The 13,960-nt window shown below is 51.8% G+C and overlaps 1 protein-coding gene across 1 annotated transcript; it reads right to left on the bottom strand.

Annotated features, from left to right (window-relative positions):
• Positions 1–6,446: 6,446 nt before the first annotated feature.
• On the bottom strand, positions 6,447–13,302 carry LOC122373192 (facilitated trehalose transporter Tret1-like). Its single transcript, XM_043351031.1, has 3 exons — positions 13,139–13,302; positions 8,965–9,067; positions 6,447–8,271 (listed from the first exon to the last, which is right to left on the bottom strand). Exons 2-3 carry the CDS (start codon positions 9,016–9,018, stop codon positions 6,925–6,927), a joined length of 1,401 nt encoding a protein of 466 aa, XP_043206966.1. The 5' UTR covers positions 9,019–9,067; positions 13,139–13,302; the 3' UTR covers positions 6,447–6,924.
• Between the last annotated feature and the right edge of the window lie 658 nt (positions 13,303–13,960).

Here is a 13,960-nt window from a genome sequence, read left to right as displayed (position 1 = left end):
ATCATTCATCCACCCATTTCACGGCGAGCTAGCTGACAGCAGGATTTTCTGCTCAACTGGGAGTGAGCTGGATCACAGTTTCAGTGTACTGACACAAAGCCAGTCTGAATTGATAGGCCGGAGGTGTTAAATCCTTCCTTTATTGGCACTGTTCTTATCATCGTTCCTTGAATCAACTTGACAAGGCCACGAAACCTGAACTCGTTTCTTTTCGACATAAAACCAGCTCTGATCCTAACTTCAACGCAATATCGGAGAGTGGCGCGCGAACCTCCGTCCACCGCATCGTCAGCAGAGCCACTGGGGCTTGCTCTAAATCCAATCGATCACGCCCAAATTGCACTGCGCGGGCCGCACGGTCCTCTCGGCCGACAAAGCCTTTGTCCGGCGGCGGGGCGCTCCGACTTTCCGGCGCGGGGCGCTCGGTCGCTCCACAGTCGCGCCCGATTACCGCTAATCTACGAGTCTGCCGTCCGGCGGCTGGTGGCGGCTCCGGCTGCCGCCGCGGCGCCCCGCCGAGGTGATAATGGCCGGCCTCTGTGCCCTCCGAGCCGGGCGAGCCGCGTAAATCAGGCCGCTGTCGAGATCGACTGTGCCGACGGCGACCTCTGCCACACACCTGCCTCTGCCTTAGCCTCCCAGCGCCGTGCCTCCAATTGAGACGCCAGCCGGGCCAACACACGCCGTACGGGAGACGTCGTCCGCGGCGTGGCGCTAGCTCGGGTCAGGAATGGACGGGCCAATTTACCGGATTGCGGAACAAAACCGACGAGGCTCTTCTCGTGGCGGGGTGCCGACGTGTTGGCTATCTGGGCCCGATCTGGGCACGGTGTCGGCGTCGGCCGCCGCTGTCGCCATCGCCGTCGGAACGATTCGTTCCGCCCGTTCGCCCCGGATCGGTAACGCCGTGAAGCGTGCGATATTGGAATTGTGGGAGAAATTGGTGCGTCCCATTAGAAGATTTGGTGGGTTGAGTTTTCTCTGGTAACGCTTTTTAACTCTTTTCGTGTACTTCCGCACACATCGCATGAATGGTTTATAAATGAATAGCCGAGTTCTTGTAATTGTGTGTTGGCTTGCATATGTATATTATAATGCAAGCGTATATTGGTCATTACTATAATGCCAATAAAATTAGCACTTTACGCTCTATTGTTACACCAAATTCGATGCCCGAACGATAAACTTTCGTAATCGCGTCACTCACAAGACTAAACAAAGTCCACCAACTCAGCGCAGTCGCAAACTTTTCCTGATACGGAACGCTTCACATACCTTCCACCCCACCTCCTACACTCTAAAATAGTGCGTGTCTGAGGTCCTTCAACCTCTGGCGTCCTTGTTCGAGGCAGGCAGGCGCCGTTCAGACTGACCCGGAACGACGGGCGATAATGGTAGCGGGCCAACTTCCGACACGTGCTGTATGGGGCCGCCGATGGAGAGGACACCGGGAGGTCATGGGCTAGACTGTTCAAAAGTAGACAGAAACAGTCATGAGCGTCATGTTTCAGTCATGTTTTTGTTCACAGAAACAGTCATGAGCGGAGGTTACCAAAAGAAAGTGGATTTGTTACAGGGACAACGCTGTTTGGAGCATCAGTGACATCACGATCCATGGTTTCCGTAAATATGCCTTTCTGCCGCAAGAAACTACCAAATCTGCAAACGCTGACCAGGAAGTCTCCGAACAGCGGGAATTCAAAGACGGGTATCTTAGCAAGTGATCTTCAAAATTCAGACGTCATGATGGACTGTCATGACAGTCTTTACTATGCATCATTGCAATGATGCATAGTATGTAAAGCACGATGGCAGCATATTTATTCCACAAAGCTGCTTTTATTTCTGCACCATTCGCTCGTGTCAGTTATGAGAAAATGTTCTCCCACAGGCACAGACATGTGACGAGTATCGTTTCTTTTGCCCTGGTGCGTTTTATGTATAAAATCATTTAATATTTGCCGCTTTCAGCAGCTCGTGTTCACTTCAAGTCTCTGTCATTTTCTCTTCGATCCAAGACCTTCTGATTCAAATAAATTGATTGCAAGGCCGGATCGGTTGACTGATCATGCATTGCATACAGCCCATCGTCGCGGCGCAGTGCTGAAATGTATCACGGCGCAGAGCTGAAATGTATCACCGTTGGCGGTTACCAATGAGTAATTATCCCGCTCAGTTTATTGACCATCGACCCACCCGCCGCCTAAACACCAGCCGGCGGCGGCCGTCCGGCGACTGCCGGGCTGTGTGTATAGAGAAGCACACCCCGGTCCTGCCGTTTATCCACCGGCCGGCAGGAGCCATCAGTCAGGACTGTCCTGCTGGCACTGTCCAGCCCCATTATGTATATCAGGTCAGACGCTACCCCAGCGCCCTTATCGGTTGGGAGATGGATTGGGGGACGGCACCGTCGGCGGTGTACCTACGGGCGCCAAAGCACAGATGTTAGACAGGGAGATTTGTGCCCGGGATTCGATTTTGGGCACAGTGGTGGATCACAGCTGCTAAGGATGCATGGATATCTGATTAGAAACGGTTATCACACAGCAGACCGTTGAGACATGGGCTGCCTAGCAATAATTATCATTTTTATGTTTCAATTCGTTTGTTGAGATAAGAAGTGCATACTTTTGCACATTTGTTGTGGTATTGAACCCATGTGTCGTATACTGTCTTATAAAAGTGGCTTGCCACAGAACGACCGGCACATTGTAATTTTTGCACTTCACCGTCACGATGTTGGTCCTAGTTAATGTTTTTTTTATGGACAAGAAATTCGATGCGATCAGTAAGCGCCAAAGCCCTCAATGGCTTTGAAGTGGCTATAAACGTCCAACAGGTACCTTATGTGGAATGCAGGAAATTCTTCACTGATCAGCGATGAATAGTATCAACTATCAGCATTCAGCACGTTTGTCGAACAGACCGGGAAGACATGCCACCAACCTGAAATTCAGAGGTGGCGCTCTTTACGCACATATGGAAGCCGTTTTGCACTTGTAAAACGGTTCTATCCCACGATTTAATCTGGTTATGCATAAATCATCACCTTATCGAAACTGCATTGCAATGATATACAGCTTTTCAAGATCAGAAAACGGTTAGCATGCACCATAAACGGCTTTAAGCGTTTCTGATGTGTAGATGTGAGGAATATGGAAGCCTGTCTAGCTCATGTGTATTCCTTATAATACTAAATTTGTAGCATAATACATGCATTGGTCAATGGTCATACATCAGAAAGTTAGAACCTTTATGCTCTTCGAGTGCGTGGTGCCGGACGTAATCCTCCTCTTTGTGTGACATGTCAAAACGGGATATGTACAATGTACATCCTGATCCAGTGCAACGGATGCCTACAGTGACGACTTTACAATAGAATTAATAAAAAAACATACACCTATCGGCTGACTTTTGTATTTCTACATGATAGGCAATAGGCATAACTAATCAAGCGCAGAAGATGTTGGGATTCGTATAGTCATATGCCCATATATGACCTACTTCATACAACTTGCAGACTCTTGCAGACTTGTAGGAAACGTCCGGAACAAGTGTGAGCCTAACTTCTTGAAGCCGACACTTATCTCGTAATAACTCGGGAATATCAATAGCGCCTACCATTGAGACAGTCGTCCGCATATCAAATGATCCGATCTCATAAGAGTTAAGACGATAGTAACAAGGAGTTAAATGCTTACCCGTAACCACAATGGTTAACCTGTGCACTCATAAGGCGTAGATACCAAGCTCGTATTAGCTAATCTAGTATGTAGTCTTAGTTAAGACTTCTTAGCGGTCGTAAGACATTGCAGGACTTATCGCATGTTACTTAGCAGGAACCAGCATTCCAGAGAGCTGTATTTTCTCGTCTTTTAGAAAAGAAATAAGGGAATTACTAATAATAAATTTGATGAGCTTCGAGTATTCTGATTTGTTTCTAAGATTTGCACCTAATGGTGTGTGACATTTATTTGAAAATGCAAAGCCGAATAGATACACAACTAGGTCTCCCTAGGGCAACGTAATACACAGAAGATATTTCTCAGAAAGGCACGTATCACTTTAGGAAAATGCATTACACGTTACTCAATCATTGGTTAACCCGCGCGGGGCTGGGGTCTCCAGCCGAACGCGCGGGGCTGGGGGGGGGGTAAATTTTACCCCCTGTTATCTCCCGAACTAATGGTCCGATTTGGAAAACTCAAACGCCAATCGAAAGATCTCATCACGAACAACTAAAAACATGTACTTAATTTTAAGTTTGAGGTCAAGGTCAAGGTCAGGTCAAGGGTACAAATTGCAAGTTCCTACAACATCGGCCTTGCACCGTAGTTGCCGAAGAATGGAGTCATGGGCTGAGACTGATCGCCCAAAACGTGTTCTTAGGCTACCAAGACAATATTCGTTGCATACAATATCATTCAGAGGTCAAGGTCAAGGTCAGGTCAGTTCAGGTCAGGTCACCAAAAACAAAATATAGAAAAGGGCATGTGCGACACATGTTTTATGGGTCATTTTACTCATAGAATTCAATAGGCACACTCAATAAGTGATATGGACCACCTCTGGATGAATTTCAGGTCGAGGTCAGGTCAAGGTCAGGTCAAGTGAGGTCAAATTTTGAAGTTGGTTGTTAAGGCCTAAAAAGGTGTCTATCTGATGCAGTTTTTCACGGCGAATCGAATGGTGCTATTTTTGTTTCCGTACGAGGTCTAGAACTTCCAAAAAAGTCATTTTTCAAAATTTGTGTGTGTCGTGACGTCATACAATTTTGAATAACTCCCACATTTTTGAACCGATTCTTCTAAAACTTGGTATGTAGGTGCACATAGACCACTTCTCTGACATATATTCCGTTTTTTTCGATACACTCAAAATTTTGGATTGTATAGCTATTTTCCCAAGAAAGTCAGTTTTTTGAAAAAATTTGGGCCAAAATCCAAAATTTTCAAAAAACCGAGATGGCCATTTGATAGACAAAGAAGAATTACGTATATCCTTTTTTGTTACGTCTTGATTCCTTTAAAAATGAAGATGTTAGCGGCGTTTGAACTTTTGCCGTTTTTGAGGCGAAAATGGCGAGCATGACGTCACTAAAACGTCAATTTCTCAAAAATTTTCCGACGGATTTCGCTCAAATTTTCAGGGAACGTGTCAAATTGATGTAAGAAAAGGTACTGAAAGTTTGGCGGCGCTGCGCGCCGCCGTTTTTGAGATATTGCAAAAATTCGCGAGGGGGGTAAAATTTACCCCCCCAGCCCCGCGCGGGTTAATGTTCGAATTTCGGAAGTCACCATACACATCGCAGCCATACGGATTCTCCCTGGACTTTTCCTCCTTTATGAAAAATTGAATTATTGATTTGTAGCTATTAGCTCCAGTTCATGATATGGCTCTTTCGCTATTCGTGTATAACATGTGGAATACATGTGTTACATGTTACGCGTTATAAAACACCGCGTCTTGTTGAATAAGTGACGTGCCAGCCGAGGTTCTTTTGCGCCCGAGTATCAAACGAGGACTGGGCAGTTTTAGGAGGCAGTGACCACACATCCCTTCTATAGATGCTCTGAGAAGTTGATGGTTGATGGTTGCACGGACATCGGCAAGCTCATTAAATTGATCAGGCGGCGTAAGAGCTGTTGCTGGTGATCCATCCGAAGAGTTGTCAGGTCCATGTTCCCTATAGCCGCCCCCGAACTTTTAGTTTCACCTTTTCTTTTTTATCACACAGCCTACGAGCCGTCAACGAGATGGATCGATATGCTTGTAGCGTGTTTTTAATGTCACAGACCTGTTGCTACCTGTTACCACTGTTGCTACCCACGCATTACGCTTTCACGCCTAATTATGTGAAAAAGCCATATTCGCGTGCACTTCACACATAACACTTCAGTTGCCGCTAAAAGAGTATCGCAGAGCGCGACCTGCCGCTTCAACAAAACAGAACAGTCCATGCACTGTCTCCGAGTGCCTGAGCGAGCGGACTCGAACGCTGATTGGCCCACACTGCGACACGTCTCTGACCTTGACCCCGATTGCTGACCCCAGTGGCCAGTAGGCCTGCTTGGAGGAGTGGATTGTTTCTAGTTTTGACTGTAGACGTTTACCGATTAAGTGCAATTTATTGATTTGTGGCTTCTCCGTTAACTTTCCGTGCTAGTTGAAATGAGCCTACGATTGACCAGGCAGACTCGTGACGTGATTTGCTTAGTACAAAGTGAAGCAAAAAAAAAATCTAATAAGTCAGCTACTTACAAATTTACCATGATTCTCTTCCAATATGCTGTTATTCATATCCGTTTATCGATATAAAATTATCGATGTTACGAGGCGTGATATATTTGTAAACAGGTGACATCATATTCATCATTACTTGAAGATGATACACTCAAAAAGGGATGAAATGGATATATAAAATGAGATCAACATGACACTGCTGCAGTTCAGCAGACGAGGAACACAGGAGTAGGATGGTACGCCTCAAAGTCCTCAGAAGACCTCACTGGGCGTCTAAAATCTACTGGCACAAGATCACGCACAGACAGGACAATAAATACGCGGTCACGGCGAGAGAGCGAGGTAGACGACGGTACCCGCAATAGTCGCCCTCAGCCCTGACACTGGCAGTGCAGATTCTGAGTCACATCGAGGCAGTCGCCGACGGAGACCCGCGTCAACGAGCGGTCACATCGACACCGGCGACATGCGGCGATCACATATCACACATCACACCGATTGGCGGCGGTCCCATGTCATAACGGGCAATAAAATATCCGCAGCGGTTCAAACAACAGGCGTGGCTCGCGTGGCGTCAGCAGCCCATCGCCGCCTGGCACAGCACAAAAGTGTCTCTCCACCAAATACTGGAGTGGTTCACTACACGAGCGTAGTTCTGTGCGTCATTTCCTAAGGGGTTCACTACACGAACCTTGTCCTCTCCTCCATCTCCTCCAGTTCTCGTCCCTTGGTCTCGGGCACAAACACCAGGATGAACGCCAGGCAAAAGAGCGACACCACCGCGTATAACCAGAACACCCCGCAAAGGCCGAGCCACCGCTCCAGGTCCACGAACGTCTTCACGCTGACGAACGCACAGCCGTAGCTGACGGACGCAGCCAGCGCGCCGAGGCCGCGCTGCCGCAGCGGGAACAGTTCACCGATCAGCAGCCACGAGATCGGGCCGACGCCCAGCGCGAACGCCACCTGACAAACGAGCACACACGACATGGGCACCCAGTCGAACGGCGCCTGCTGGGCTGACGTCCACTCCAGCCGCTCCACCACGTACACGAACGTGCCGAAACCGGCCAGCGAGACGGACATGAGCGCGCTGCTGACCATCAGCAGCGGCCGGCGGCCCACCGTGTCGATCAGCACGCTGGACGTCAGCCCGGCCAGGATCTGCAGCAGGGCCACCACGGCGGCGGCGCCCTGCGCGCTCGCTCGCGCCAGCACCTTGTCCAGGATGGTGACGCCGTAGAAGCTGAACGCGTGCACTCCGGAGAATTTCTGCAGGAACATGAGGCCGGTGGTAACGAGCACGGGCCGCACCAGCGCGCGCCACTGCTCCGGCGAGGCGTCTCCGCACGACGGCTGCTCCTGCTTGATGTAGACGATGTTGGCGCGCATGACGTCGTGCTCGGAGCTGATGTCTGCCGAGGGACCGCGCAGCCACTGAAGCGCCGCGCGCGCCTCGCGGTCGCGGCCGCGGAACATGAGGAAGCTGGGCGTCTCTGGCACGCAGCAGCAGCCGAGCAGCAGCAGCAGCGGTCCGGCGGAGGCGACCATGGCCAGCCGGCGCCAGTCGAGCGCCACGCCCAGACTGTAGCTGAGCAGCAGGCCCACGCTGGTCGCCACCTTGGTCAGCGAGCACAGGCTGCCGCGCACGGCCGGCTGCGCGATCTCGCTGACGTAGACGGGCGTCACGACGGCCACCACCGAGGAGCAGATGCCGCTGATGAAGGCGGCCGCGTACAGCTCCCAGACGGAGCCGGCGCCGGCGGCCAGCCACCAGGCGGCGGCGAACGGCACGCTGACGGCGGCCAGCAGCCGGCGCCGGCCGAGCCGCAGCGCCAGTCCGCTGGGCAGGCCGCCCACCAGCGCGCCCAGCAGCGACAGACTGGCCACCCAGGAGCCCTGCTGCGCGCTGATGGCCAGCCCGCCGTGCTCGCGCGCTCCGGCCAGCGACTGGAGAGCCGGCGAGCTGTACCCCTTGCCGAGGCCGACCGCCAGCTGACCCATGGCCACTGCCAGGGAGGCCAGAACCTGCCGAGAAGAGAGAGGTGTGGTGAGACAGTGGCTATGAATTCGGAGCAGGTGCAGTGGAACATATTCATGAGACAGGGCCTTTCTAAGCAACAAGTGGCTCATACTTCGTGCGATAACGCTTTTAACGTTTGGAGCACTAACGATTTCGAAGACAAAAAAAATATACCTACCTACATATATTATCGATGAAAATGAGAAATAAGTCTCAGCTTTATCCTCACTAATAATTTCCGTTAACAGGGTGCCAGCGATCGAGCGGAAAAGAGCACCGCAAACTGGGTGTAATAAAAATCAGTTTTTAACGGTTGTGAGGCCATAAGCGTAGAAAGCCTTATGTATAAAATAAGGATACATTCCGTATCACATCTCCAAACTAAGCAGCTGTAAAGCAATACACGGTGTGGTAGCTATTGATACCCAGTTTAACGCTCCGTTAACTCATATTTTACCACGCATCGAATCAGCATATCACATGCAATCATGCCCGTCGGCGACTATTGACGAAAATGATGGACCAATAAAACACGAAAATACTGCCATGACCTGTCAGCACGCAAGGTCCTTAGCGCACCAAAACGCCAAGGCTGGGTGGTCTCCTGTCAAACTCAACCCTAACAGCCCACGTGTGGGCTGGCTGGTGCGGTGAGAGCCGCGTGGTGAGAGGTGAGAGCCGCGCGATCGGATTCTCACCTGAGTGGTGTAGTACGGCCGCGGACTGATGAGCTCAAGCGTGGAGCTGGTCATGGCGTTAGCTCGACGTCACCCGCCGGCCATCAGCTGACGTCCTCACAGCCTGAAACAGGACAACGTCGGCGGTCACACACCGGGAGAGCGGAGGTTCGCACGAGGACCGCGCCGACGCCGGTGGGCATACTGAGCGTACGGCAGCCTCATTGGCCGTATTTATGTTGCAGTGAACTGTCAGCGGCTGTGATAAACGTATAAGGTGACGGCCGAGATTGGTCGTTTGGATGTGATGTTGATTGAACGATTGTGGTGCCTGATGTGCGCAGTGCGCCGCCGAAATCGATACTATAGTTAGATGAATAATAGTGGATCTTATCTTCAACAGACTTTATCCGGGGCACAAATAGATATGCTGTCATACTGTCCTGACTAGGCTTTCACCCTCCCGATCTTAGCTGATTGCCTGAACGTCACGGGGCAGACAGCGAGAGACTGACACGCTGACACGGGTCACTGGCCCACCGGCGCACGTATACAAAACCGCCCGGTAGTTTATCCAGGACGTCGGCTGCGGGCGGCGAGCGACAGCAGCTGCACTTTACGCTCCGCCGCCGCCGCCGCCGCCGCCGCCGCCGCCGCCGCTGCCAGGGCGGCGGCGGCGGCGGCGGCGGCGGTCACCAGGAGGGACACCCAGGAAACGCTCCGTGCCGAGGCGCCACCGAGACGCCTCGCAGCTCCTCTTTGTGTGCCCAGCCGAGTCTACTTCGTTATGACATCCGCTGTCCTACCCACGCACGCCCACAGCCAAACGACAAAGATAAGGGAATAATGGAGAGATCACTATTGTGTGGATAATGCATTAAGTTCTTTCACAGATACGCCCACAGATTGACATTTGGTTCGTTCTGTCTGTTTGGCTGTCTTTTGGGTGATATAAAGCTGACTTGGAATGTGGTCGATACCCACAGACGGGGAAATAGCTAGCTCAGTTTCGACTTCGGTATCGACGATAATTACCTCCAGTCTCAGCATGTGAAATGAGTCTCACATTGGACGTTATGCCGAGAATGCAAAAATAATGCGATATGCGTGCGACATGCGCTGTGCAATGCGACGATTGGAATTGAAACGAACATAGCATCGTTCAATGTAAATGTTTTAGCAGCATAATCAATCACTCCTGATGTCATCCCTAATAATGTTCTGACAACCGACAAACCACAGCAAGATTCTGTAAGACTTAAATCCTCCACAATTCACGGCGTCAGCACCAGGCATGAATGACCGATCTTTTTCTGTCAGAGACCGTTACTGCCACGGCGCCATGTCTCACCATTTATGGCACACACTGTCTGCCGTAACTCGGACCTTTTCGGCTTACATTGATTCAGCAGGTACCGTTTTGACGAGCCCGACCTTGCGCCGGTTCAGCCCCTGAGAAACAGCGCGCGCCGGCCCGCCGCTCGGCCCGTTCGCTACACTCGACAAACTGATGTTCAACACGTTCATCCCATCCGATTGCAGGTGATGGCCGGCGCGGCGCTGTGCGAGGGACGGTGTGATCTCATCAGGCGCCCTCCATCAGTGCAGAGGGGCGAGAGTGTAACGCCAAGGTCCCTCGCAGCTGCGCGAGGGGAGTAAAACGCGCAGCGCGCAGGGCGATGCTAATACTGCGACGCTCGGTACCACAGTTGCGACAGTTGCCTTTCCTTCCAACAAATGTAATAGCGATGTTCTCTCTGGTAGACGTAGGAACGGCAAAGAGCCGACAGATGGAGCGCGTAACTTTCGGGCAGATTCGCTCAGCGACAGCAAATCGCATTCTCGTCCGATTGCGGTGATAAACAGGCACGGCTGCATCGGTGGAAAATTGGGTGATTAGTCACCAACCCGCTCATTTTCACACTGGTAACACTGAGTTTCGCCCCGCCCGGGCCGCCGCGCTGGCCAGACACGCGGATCATCATTTTACGCCGGACAGAGTTTTGTTTGCCGCCCGGAAGCCGGCGTCAGTGGCTGTGATGCGTAACACGGCGGGGCTGATCGTAAACCGCAGGTGATACCCCGTTCACGGGAGGTGTTGGCGGGCCAGACGGAGAGCGCTGCCAGCGCCGAGCCGTTCACCAATAAAGCTCTGTTTCCTCCGACAACAATGCCCGGCCGTCCCGTTCACCACTGAAGCTGCGTTTCCTCCGGCAGCTACGCCCGTTGCAGCGGACGGCCGCAGCGATCAAGCTCATCGTCCTGATATAAGCACGGGACATAAATTGAAATGCAAGCTGCGGCAGATTGCGCCCGAAGTGTCAGCCTTCTGCGGCTCTGCAGAGCGCACTACTCCCGGCGCGGGTAGGGTTACCTGACGCAGAGACGAAGCTAGACCCCGATAAGCTCGCTAAGACGTCCACCCTAGCAACAACGGGTTTTGGTAGCGGAAGCGTCACCTGATGTAAACGTCCGAACGTTACCGGTGAGGCGATAAGCGTTACGAGTATGTCAGCTCATCCGTTCTTTGCGACGGCTGCCATTCATCATACCCTGCAGGGACTCAGCAATACCTGCAGTGGGGACTGCGGTCTCACGTCAGCTAACCGGGCGCGCCGTAGAATGACAGCTGTAATCTCCGCTCTAAATCGGCTCCATGTGCTCCATTTGCTGACATAGGTAGGCGTAATAGGCGCGCTCGGCATCAATTACTCCCAATGCAGTCACAAAATGTGCAGGGGTGGGAGATATCCTTGGCCGTCCTCTAATCAGCCCACCTTATTTGCAGTTGTTTGAATGTATATAGTAATATACGAATATAGGAGTAACAAACGAAAAAAATGTAATAACTGAATGAGGACTTTACCTACTCCACAAGAAATCGTTCGGGTCGGAGCTTTCGAATTGTATTACAAAGCTTCGTCAGCGTATCGTAATCGGGTTCGGGGGTATCGGTCGTTAATTTACACACAGCTGGCCTGACTTTATGCTACTTTTATGGTGACCTTATGCTGACTTTATTCTGTACATAGGGTATGTGGATAGCCAAAAGGTGCCTTAGTGACCAAATACATTATCGGAACAATATAACGTTACAGTGAATACGTGAGTAAACTTGTCACCGCGACTGCTATCCCTGGAGCCAATGTAGGTACTGTTATTTTGGCAACATTTCTCCCCATGAGCGATCTTATTGGTACGGAATCAACTGATTTCTAAAAGTAGATGCCTACATACATTCTACAAGGTCTTATTGAATAAGATATGAAATAAAAGTTAACTACAGTAGCAATATAATATGATCCACGGTCAAAGTTTACTTTACTTGCTCCCGCTCATAGTATAAAATGTTAATGACTTATCGACTTTACCATGTTCCTCCATTGTTTATATGACAGTCCAATCAGCACTAACTCAAAGTTTCCACGTGTTGTTCCTTTTTTGTTGAAGGAATTCCGAATTTAGCCCCGGTACGGATATAATTACTCGTCAGACTATGATTCGGTGGTGTTTTCTGTTTTTAGGGAGAAGGGGCCTCCCGTTCAACGCAGTAGCGTTAGCAGGGGTCGTCATGCCCGTCCCTCATTATTTACGAGCAAATTCATGAGTTTTGCTGCAAAAACGGTCATGAGCACGTGGCTTTCATAAATTAGTTGGCATTCCACAGCCTGTGTCAGCCGATAATCGTTCACTAGTTTACGAAGAATCATCGAGACGTATTTACGGGTAGTGAGCAGTGAGCTCTGGCATGTCTATCGATGATGTAACATTTGCACATTCCTCGAAACTGGCTCAGAATATTCCTCCGACGTTTCGATGACGTATTTTCTAATGTAGCTGCATGTCACGGTGTTTACTGTGGAAACGTGTGCATTCCTAGTGAAAGTAGGCAAACGTGTCTGCTGAACTGGACAGTGTAGGTATACAATCGGCGGCAAGTAATGTAGAACCACCCAATCATTATGCATCGGTCATCGCCATGTAACAGTTTCACAAGAACTCAACTATCCCTACAACGGCTGCGTTCGGGAAGCCATTTCTGCAGCGTTCCTCAAAGAAAGCAAATTTCTTATAGCGGCTGTTCTGGGCTAATAGCTAGCCATTACCTAGCTGAAAGAATATTATAGGGTCCCAGTTCTGAGCAAAACCCCAGAATGTGCGGCCATTCCTGCCCAAATTCCTCGATCGCTCTCACCTTAGTCTGATCTCCTTCAGCGGCCACGTGCGGTGATCCTCCTGTCCTCCACCTGTCCGTCTCCTCTCGATTCCCTGGGGTATCACTCGGCGCTGCTCGGTCACGCTCGGCGCTTCCTACGAGACAGCTCGGCACCACCTCACCCGTCGACCTTCTGCGCGAGACTGACCGGGCCGGAGGCGGCGGCCGGCTGCCCACCGCGGCCGCGGCGGCGGCGGCTGACGCACGGCGGCGCGCGGCGGCTGAGGAGGGGAGACCCACCGCCCGGGGGCTGGCCCGAGGCTGGCCCGCCGCTCTCCCCGGTCCGGAAGTCCCTCTCGAGGTGAGGTGTAGGGTCCCCCGCCAGGTATTGTGATGAGCGCCACGGGCACCGGTAGGGGACAGGGGCAAGCCTTTGATTCGCCGGCGCCTGTTTGCGGGGCCGAGGAGCGGGACATGGGCGCGGTACACGGTCGGCCGGTTGGGGACGCGGGGCGACAGAGTGGGACAGAGGGCCACAGCGGGCGCCCCACGCAGGTATCGGAGCGTGTGAGAGATGTCCGCTGGGGTCCGGGGAGGGGGTCGGAGGGAGGGGGGGGGGCAGGTGAGAGGACGGGAGACGCCGGACGGCGCGAGATCAGAGGGCCAAGAGATGAAGAAGGAGGTGCTGAGGCATGCGAGGAGGTGGGCCCGACCTGGCGGGGGACAGACCCGACCACCCGTGGGCAGAGCCAGGGACGGTCCCAGCGCCCAAAACTAACGGTCCACGCCGAGTGCCGCCAATGGGACATTCTTGTGGCACTTACATCATGAGAGAAACCGTCCGACATCAAAACAGCGTGT

The sequence above is a fragment of the Amphibalanus amphitrite genome, unplaced genomic scaffold (genome assembly GCF_019059575.1).
Source record: "Amphibalanus amphitrite isolate SeventyFive unplaced genomic scaffold, NRLGWU_Aamphi_draft 001457F_arrow, whole genome shotgun sequence".
Classification (NCBI taxonomy): domain Eukaryota; kingdom Metazoa; phylum Arthropoda; class Thecostraca; order Balanomorpha; family Balanidae; genus Amphibalanus; species Amphibalanus amphitrite.
Note: the sequence above shows the minus strand (reverse complement) of the source record. Positions and strands in the feature narration are given on the sequence as shown.

What these genes read in the sequence shown, in the direction of transcription:
- LOC122373192 (XM_043351031.1), bottom strand. Translation starts at nt 9,018, where the DNA reads ATGACCAGCTCCACGCTTGAGCTCATCAGTCCGCGGCCGTACTACACC. An exon ending in GGCCGTACTACACCACTCAG is followed by an intron (nt 8,272 to 8,964) that starts GTGAGAATCCGA and finishes TCTTCTCGGCAG; the next exon opens with GTTCTGGCCTCCCTGGCAGT.